Source organism: Merops nubicus, unplaced genomic scaffold, assembly GCF_000691845.1.
Source record: "Merops nubicus isolate BGI_N331 unplaced genomic scaffold, ASM69184v1 scaffold21002, whole genome shotgun sequence".
In the NCBI taxonomy this organism is placed as follows: Eukaryota; Metazoa; Chordata; class Aves; order Coraciiformes; family Meropidae; genus Merops; species Merops nubicus.
In genome coordinates, this window is record NW_008595867.1 from 1 (window position 1) to 8,420 (window position 8,420).

Genomic DNA, 8,420 nt, shown 5'->3' on the forward strand with positions numbered 1-8,420 from the left:
GAGGGGGCTGGCACAGAGCAGGGGGTTGCTGGCCACCGTGGAAAGCTGGCTCTTGTGTTTGGTGGTGAAACCCAAGCTTGGCTGCCCGTGGGGGGAGAGCAGAGGGTGCTGGTGCTGTCGAGCTGTGCTGCCTCTGGAAGGGCTGAAGGCTTCCCCTGCCCCTGGGCTGTCCCCTGTCTCACTGTCTGTGTGACCCTGTCAGGGCTGAGCCCTGCCCCTCTCCAGGGCTTTGCTTTAGTCCTGCTGCTCTGCCAGGGGCTGAATTGGTGTCACAGGATGGTTTTCAGTTCTTCCCCTCCACTTTCCTCAAAAAAACACGATTCAGCCTTTCTCTGGCAGTGCCCTGGCAGTCTCCTGACTGTTCTTGTCTCCTCCAGGGCAAACCTGGTGGACCTTCAGAAGAAGCTTGAGGAGCTGGAGCTGGATGAGCAGCAGAAGAAGCGTTTGGAAGCTTTCCTCACCCAGAAAGCCAAAGTGGGCGAGCTGAAGGACGATGACTTCGAGAGGATCTCTGAGCTGGGGGCTGGCAATGGAGGAGTGGTCACCAAAGTGCAGCACAAACCCTCAGGGCTCATTATGGCCCGGAAGGTAACTGGGGGCAGGAGGAATGGGCTGTGGGGCTGTGCTGGAGTGTCCAGAGCTCACCCTGGCTCCAGTTGGGATCACCCTGCAGTGTCCCATCTGCACCCAAACCACCTCGCCTGGGTCGGGACTGTGGTTGTGGCTGCCCCCAGATGGGTTTTATGTGGAGCTTCTTCCACTTCAGAGAATCACAGACTGGTTTTGGTTGGGAGGAACCTTTCAAGGGCATCTAGTCCAACACCCCTGCCCTGAGCAGGGACATCCCCAACTAGAGCAGGGTGCTCAGAGCTTGGTCCAGCCTCACCTGGGATGGTGCCAGGGATGGGGCAGTGACCACCTCTCTGGGCAGCCTGGGCCAGGGGCTCACCACCCTCAGCAGTAAACATTTCTTCCTGTCTCTAGTCTCAATCTCCCTCTTTTAGTTTAAATCCATCACCCCTTGTCCTGTCCCAACAGCTCCTGCTCAAAAGTCCCCCCCCAGCTTTCTGCCAGGCCCCTGGCAGCCCCCAGCAGGTCTCCCCAGCTGGAGCCTTCTCCTCTCAGCTGCCCCAGCCCAACTCTCTCCTGCTGGGCTCCCAGCAGAGGGGTTCCCCCCTCGGGGCATTGCTGGGGCTCCGCTGGCCCCGCTCCAGCAGCTCCCTGCCTCCTGTGCTGCTTTCTCTGCTCATCTCTGTGCTCTGAGCCCTGCCCTGGACAAGGCTGTGCTCTCTGTGACAGGTCTCTGGGGTTTGGAGCAAACTGTGTGGGGAAAAAAACAAGTATTTTTTTAAATTCTAGTGAAGCTGAGTTTTCCAAACTTGGCTAAACTGCTTAGAAGCAGAAGGAAGCAGATCTCTGGAGGATCCCAGGTCCTGGCTGACAGGGGCTGGAAATGGCAGGTGGAGGGATGGGTTTGGCACAGACACATTCCTCACGCCTCACCACCCACTTAACAGATCCCCAAGGTGGTTCCCAGTGGCCCTGCCAGTGGTTCCTCACAGATGTGGCTTTGTGGGTGATGTCTTGTGCTGTAGAAAATTAGGAGAGGGTTTTTTTTGCCTGTTGGAAGAGGCCAGTGCTCAGCCAGAACAGTGCAGCCACTCCTCTCCAGGACAGGAAGGTCTCTGGTCTCGTGCTCTCAGGGTGGTTCAGTGGGTCCCCACGAGCAAATCCCTTTCTCTGGGTGGCTTCACTCAGAGCTGAGCTCTCAGAGCCTTCCAGGGAGCTTGATCTGGGGGCACTGGGTGGCTGGGAGCTGGTTGGGAGCTCTGTGTTCAGAAGCTGAAGGGGGGAGAAGCTGCAGCACTGCCCTCTGTCCTGCAGAGACCTGTGGGAAGGACAGACAGCCCTGGGCTGGGTGTCCCAGAGCTTGCAGCAACAGCAGCTCTTCTTTCTGACCTCCTGTTGTATCTTCTACTCCTCTGGCTTCCCTTTTAGCTCCACGGGGAGCCCGGGGAACAAAAGCAGCTCCTTTTTCACTTCGTGGGGCTTTAAACTTTCTGCGGTTTCCTTGAGACCCGAGCACCTCTTCTTACACCACCTACAGAACTTGTGAAGATGTTCCCAGCTGCTGAGTCACATCTGCAGCCAGCTTGTGACTCGTCCTTCCTCTCTGTGCCCTGTGTGATCTCGGGGTGTTTCACAGCCAGCTGCTGCTCTGCTGCTCCCCGTGTCCTCCCTGGCAGGCTGCAAAGGCTGCACCCAAACCAATCTTCCTTTGAAGATTTTCTTTCTTTCCACCACTCAGGGCTTGGTCACGTGGTTCCTGTCAGTTTGTTTGGGGTTTTTTTTTTTGGCTCTGTTGCACCCTGAGTGTTGGGGTTTGTGTTTTGTTTTCTTTTCCCCCCTTTCTTTCTTGGCAAGCTGATTCATTTAGAAATCAAACCGGCCATCAGGAATCAGATTATCCGAGAGCTGCAGGTGCTGCACGAGTGCAATTCCCCCTACATCGTGGGCTTCTATGGGGCCTTCTACAGTGATGGGGAGATCTCCATCTGCATGGAGCACATGGTGAGTCCCTGACCCCCCTCAGCAAACTCCTGCTCCGGGCACCTCCAGGATCGTGTCTCCTGCGGCTCGACGGGGTTGGCAGGGTGCTGGTGGCCACCGTGGCTCCACGGCCCCAGCGAGGCCCCTGTGCCCCTGCTAAGAGCTGCACAGATGTTGAAATGACAGGGATGGAGTTTTTTGGGAAGGGGAAGCAGAGGTTTGGGGGTGGCCAAAGGGAAATGTTGTCAAGCTGCCTCTCGGCAGAGCTCGCGGAAGCGCTGTGTGTGTTTTCAGTTGTCTCTGGTGGTGTTGCTCCTCTGGATCAGCACTGACAGCAGCAGCTCAGCCTTTACCACTGAGGGAGAGGAAGCTGGGGACTGATCACAAGAAGTAGAGCTGATAAGAGATAGCATTCAAGTCGTTTTCAGCAAGAAGCTTGAGCTCTGATCAGCAGATATCTTTTTTTTTTGGTGCTCGACGCTGAGTCATTGCAGACAGCCCAGCTGGGATGCTCTGTGCTGCTCCCAGGCTGCTCTACCTGCCCTGGGCTGCTCAGCCAGGGTTCGACGTGTTGATCATCTCGGTGTTCTTTATTTTTAGGATGGTGGCTCTTTGGATCAAGTGTTGAAAGAAGCCAAAAGAATTCCTGAGGAAATCTTGGGGAAAGTCAGTATAGCGGTGAGTTATGGTGGCTCCTCAGGCTTCCAGCATGGATCTGCTGGGAATGGTTTGGGAATAACTCTCCTGTGACCTTAGGGAGCTTTCTTCATTCCTCAGACACATTTTCCTCTCCTGACCATGGGGCAAGAGGCAGTGGGGTGTGTGAGAGGGGAGGGGGAACAGGTATTCCCAAGCACTCCGCAGCTCCAACTGGCTGCCGTTGACTTCTCCTGGGACAAACTTTTTTGGGTGGTTGACCCAAGATCTGTGATTGACTTGGAGATAAATTACACACCCTGAAACGTGGGGATGCTGCAGGGCAGCTTCCCTCACCCTCCTGCACCCAGAACTGATGCAAGGTGCCCTGCCAAAGGGAGCACTTCCCAACCCTGGTCTCATCCTGCCTTGGCTTCCCTTCTAGGTTCTGAGAGGCTTGGCCTATCTGAGAGAGAAGCACCAAATCATGCACAGAGGTGAGAGGAGGGACCTAAAAATAACTGCCAGCAGTAGGAGAGCCCCGTGTGGTGTCAGGAGTTGCATTCACCCTCTTTCCTCTTGCTCTTGTCAGATGTGAAGCCTTCCAACATCCTGGTGAATTCTCGAGGAGAGATCAAGCTCTGTGATTTCGGGGTCAGCGGGCAACTCATTGACTCCATGGCAAACTCTTTTGTGGGAACTCGGTCCTACATGTCTGTAAGTTCCTTTCAGCTGGCAGTTGAGGTTTTTGTTTCACAATTTGGGTTCAACTCCACTCCTCCAGGGTCAGTGTGTGGTGTATGCCTCGCTCCTGGGGTCTCTGTGCTCACCCTGTTGGCCCTTTTCCTGGCTGGTGTCAGGGCTGGGCCCAGAGCTCCTCTGCTGGAGAAGCAGATGCCTCCTCATCCTCCTGAAGAGCTGGTGTCCTCTTGGCTCCAGCCTGTGCCCAGCATGTGGAAGTGCAGAGATTTGCAGGGAGAAACCTTTCAGATCCTACAAAGGCTTCCATGGTTTATTTTGACAAGTGTTTGTGGCTTTGAAAACACCTTTTTCTGTCTAAAACTGAGTGTGGAGGGGATGCAGATGTTGCTACAGGCACCTGCTCTGTGTGTGCTTGCTGGAAAATGGGGGTCAAACCAGTTTAGTGGAGGGTAATAAGGAATTGAAGCCAAACTGGAGTCAGCCAAGTGAGTGAACTGCAGGAAAAGCTGCTTGTGCCTCTCCTTTAAGTGGTTCTCAGCAGCAGCATTGGCTCAGCCACAGATCTGAAGATGTCTGTGAGAAGAAAACTACCCCCTGGCTGGCTCTGTGTGCCCAGGGCCCTGCCCCAGGGCTGGGTGGGGGTCCTCTCCCTTCCCCACGGGTGGTGGTGGGTTGCTGGGGAAGCCCTCAGGCCATGCTGCTGTGCTCAGGCCTGAGCTGCTCTCGTATTTTGGGAATGGTTACTCAAGTACAGTTATAGTTAGACAGTGGCTATTTAAAAATCCTGTCTCCTTTGCACCCAGCCACTGGGGCTGTGCAGCTGACTCGGAGCTGCCAGTAGGGATGACTTGCAGGGGGGTATTTATTTTGAATTTTGACTTTTCTTTCAATGGTAAGAGCCCAGAGGGGATTTTCTGCTCCTTCAAGTTCCTCTTGGGTATTAACAGGAATGAAGAGGAAAAAATAAAAAATATTTTGGATAATAAATGGAGTTCATCAGGTCTGAGCATACAGAGAAATAGATTCCTCCTGTGTACTCCAGGGTGCTCAGCTCTAGCTGTGGATCAGATCCTTACAAGTGCTTCATGCTTGCATGTGATCTTGCTTTTAACATCCTCTTTGCACGTGACTCCTCTGGGAAAGTTCTTTCCCTGGAGGAGTGGAGAGCTGAGCTGGAGAGGCCATGAGGACGTCGAGTCTCATCTGTTTAATTGCAGTGCATGATATTTATCACAGAATCCCAGTGTGGTGGGGTCAGAAGGAACCTCTGGAGATCATCTCCTCCAACCCCCTGCTCCAGCAGCTCACCCACAGCAGGGTGCCCAGGGTCACAGCCAGGAGGGTTTGGGATCTCTCCAGAGCAGGAGACTCCACAGCCTCTCTGGGCAGCTGCTCCAGGCTCTGCACCCTCACCCCAAAGAAGTTTCTCCTCCTGCTCAGGTGGCACCTCCTGGGTTCCAGCTGGTGCCCGTTGCCCCTTGTCCTGTCTCTGGGCACCACTGACAGAGTCTGGCCCCAGCCTCTTGTCCCCCGGGGCCCTTTAGCTCTTGCTCAGCATTGATCAGATCCCCTCTGAGGCTTCTCCAGCTGAACAGCCCCAGGGCTCTCAGCCTGTCCTGGTCCCAGAGATGCTCCAGGCCCCTCAGCATCTCCGTAGCCTCCCCTGTGCTCTCTCCATCCCCTCCCCTGTGCCTTTGCTGGGCCATCAGGTATCACTCTGCCTTTCTCCCTCCTTTCCTTCCAGCCCGAGCGCTTGCAGGGCACCCACTACTCGGTCCAGTCCGACATCTGGAGCATGGGGCTGTCGTTAGTGGAGCTGTCTATCGGAAGGTACCCAATCCCCCCGCCAGACTCCAAGGAACTGGAAGCAATATTTGGCCGTCCCATGGTGGTGGACGGGGCAGAGGGAGAGTCTCAGAGCATCTCGCCGCGGGCCAGGCCCCCAGGACGCCCCGTCAGTGGTAGGGGCTGGAGGATGCACTGGGCACAACGCAGCCGTGGGGGAGAAGGGGTCGGGCTCTGGTGCTGGTGGTGTGGCTGGGTGAGCCAAAGGCCCCCTGGTGGAGCAGGTTGTGGAGGGGAGGTGAGTGTTGTCCAGGGAGAACTCCCTCCCCCGGGCTCCTTGGCATCTTGCTGCCTCCCACAGGGAGGCTCGAGCCACGCAGCAACATGCTGGGGACCCTGCAGGATGTGGCCCCCCCCTCTTCAGGAGGAGATATTAGAGCTCCTCAGGCTTTGGCTGTGCTGCCAAAAGGTTCCTTCTGAGCTTTTTGGGGAAGGGTTTTGCTGGGAGCTCTTGTGGAAGCACCAGACCAGCACGGGGGTGTGAAGGAGGCTCTGCTTTGAGCCATTTGCTTGGAAGCAGAAGGCTCTAGAAGTGCTGCCAGCCTGCTGCAGCAGATGGTCTGGTCCTTTCCAAATGCTCCAAGCTAGGAAAGAAATCCAGACTACAGGCACGGGGAGAGCAAGCTGCAATTTCAGAGCACGTTCTGCTTTCCTCTGGTATTTTTGTTTTTAACCCTGAGGCAGTCCCCAGGTGGGTTGTCTCTGCCTCTCCCAGCAAAAGCCCCACAGCCCACGTGCTTTTCACAGGATGTGCAGCCCCTCACCACTGTTTTTTGTCATCTTACCCATGCAGGCCATGGGATGGACAGCAGGCCTGCCATGGCCATCTTTGAACTGCTGGATTATATAGTTAATGAGGTGGGTATTTCTTCACTCATGGCTCTGCTGGGGCTTCCCTGAGGTACCCCAGTGTCGTGCCCACTCTGCTGAGGCAGGGTGGGCTCCCCTTTGCTTGAACAAGGGCTTTTTAATGGAGAGCTGCACTGGCATCCTTTCCTTTTCCCCTGTTCCTTCTCCCATCTCTGTGTTGCAAAAGAGTCTGATTTTGGAGCAAGGCTCTGCAGGGGGAGAGTCCTAATGCCCTTGGAAGAGAGCAGTGAGGGGAGCTCTTGGCTGTACTGACCTGCTCCTCCCTAGATCAGACCCCAGAGCCCAGGGCCATGTGTGTTCTCCCACGTGGAGCCCTTGAGTGAGGGTGACCAGTGCTAAATTCCCAGGCTGAAATGTCCCACCAGGCTTTGAAGGTCCAGCCCACCAGTAAGTGGAAGGAGCAGCTTCCCCTCTCAAGCTGGTAGGAGCTGACCCCAAATTATGGTTTCTGGAACACCTTCACCCACTGTAGGTGTTGCCAGAGCTGGGGTTTGAGAGGTTGGACCCAGAACTGTGATGCTGCAATGTCACAATTTCTGTAGGTGACGTTTTGTTGCTTGACCCCTTAACACAGAATGATGCAAAAACCCCTTCTCCTTTTCTTCACAGCCACCTCCCAAGCTGCCAAATGGAGTTTTCACACAAGATTTCCAGGAGTTTGTAAATAAATGGTAAGGGTTTGATCTTCTGGCTGAAGGGGGAGGCCTGTGAGTCTCCCTGGCAGCTCAGCAGGGTGCTGCTCCTCCTCCCTGAAGGTTGTGTCCCCCGTGGTGTCCTCCATGCTCTGGAGGAGATCTCTCCCTGCTTGCAGCATGATCCTGCAGGGAGCTGCTGCCTCGGGAAGGGCTGGAAGAAAAGTGGTTTAGCAAAGCCCCAGCTCCTTCTAAATGTGAGCCTGGCAGGGGGCTGGTGGAGCAGGTTGCTGGGGCTGGGAGTCACCCCACAGAGTCACAGACACCATCGACTCCCAGACCTGCTGCTGGGGTGGGGGGGGACACCTGAGGATGCCCCCACAGCTCCCATTAAACCCCAGAGATCAGATGTTACAGGAGCTGCTCATCCCCACTGGGTGTTGGGTCCTGTTCTCCTTTGGGAGGGCACGGTTCATCCACACAGCCATGGGGAGGTGGCTGCTGCAGCTCTCCCGAGGAGCAGGGCTCTTGGGGATGACCTTTCCGAGCCATTTCCAGGCTGCCAGGCTCCTGGGGAAAGCAGCCAGGAGGCCAAGTGGCTCCTGGAGGAGCTGGAGGCCTCTCCAGCCAGATAACTGCTTTCCCACAAGAAACGTCTCAGCGTTGCTTTTTGCTCTCTTGTTCTTTTCATTTCAGCTTAATTAAAAATCCAGCAGAACGGGCAGATCTGAAGATGCTGATGGTAAGTGGGGAAGGCAATTTTCTTTCTACGCTGGAGTGGCATCCCATCTGCAAAGTGCTGCCCTGTCCCTCTGTGCCTCTCTTGCTCAAAAGGCTGGAAACTCCCAGGCTGAGCTCAGGAGGAGCCAAAGAGAGCCTGGGAGAGGGTGTGACTCACCTTTGATTCAAAGGCAGTGATGGTATCTAGGGATGGGAACCACCCGACTGTTGAGGTGCCTGGGACAAACCTTTGCCTCCTGAGCTGATGAAAGTGAACAGAGGAGCTGGGCAGGAGCCAGCCCTGGGCACTCACAGCCTGGGCTGCCCCCCCAGCAGCGTGGGCAGCAGTTGAGGGAGGGGATCCTGCCCCTCTGCCAGCTCTGGGAGACCCCCCTGCAGTGCTGGGGCAGCTCTGGAGTCCTCAGCACAGCAGAGCCAGGGACCTGCTGGAGCGGGGCCAGAGGA

The 8,420-nt window shown here is 55.7% G+C and overlaps 1 protein-coding gene across 1 annotated transcript in view; it reads left to right on the forward strand.

Annotated features, from left to right (window-relative positions):
• Positions 1-377: 377 nt before the first annotated feature.
• The window catches only part of MAP2K2 (mitogen-activated protein kinase kinase 2), a gene marked incomplete at its 5' end in the record, with an annotated part of 9,112 nt that continues 1,069 nt past the window's right edge, over positions 378-8,420 (forward strand). The window contains 9 exons of the mRNA XM_008936216.1: positions 378-588; positions 2,425-2,571; positions 3,151-3,228; positions 3,632-3,683; positions 3,779-3,903; positions 5,633-5,849; positions 6,527-6,591; positions 7,213-7,274; positions 7,932-7,977. Of these exons, the coding sequence (XP_008934464.1) occupies positions 378-588; positions 2,425-2,571; positions 3,151-3,228; positions 3,632-3,683; positions 3,779-3,903; positions 5,633-5,849; positions 6,527-6,591; positions 7,213-7,274; positions 7,932-7,977 (1,003 nt within the window). The remainder of the gene's footprint in view (positions 589-2,424; positions 2,572-3,150; positions 3,229-3,631; positions 3,684-3,778; positions 3,904-5,632; positions 5,850-6,526; positions 6,592-7,212; positions 7,275-7,931; positions 7,978-8,420) is intronic.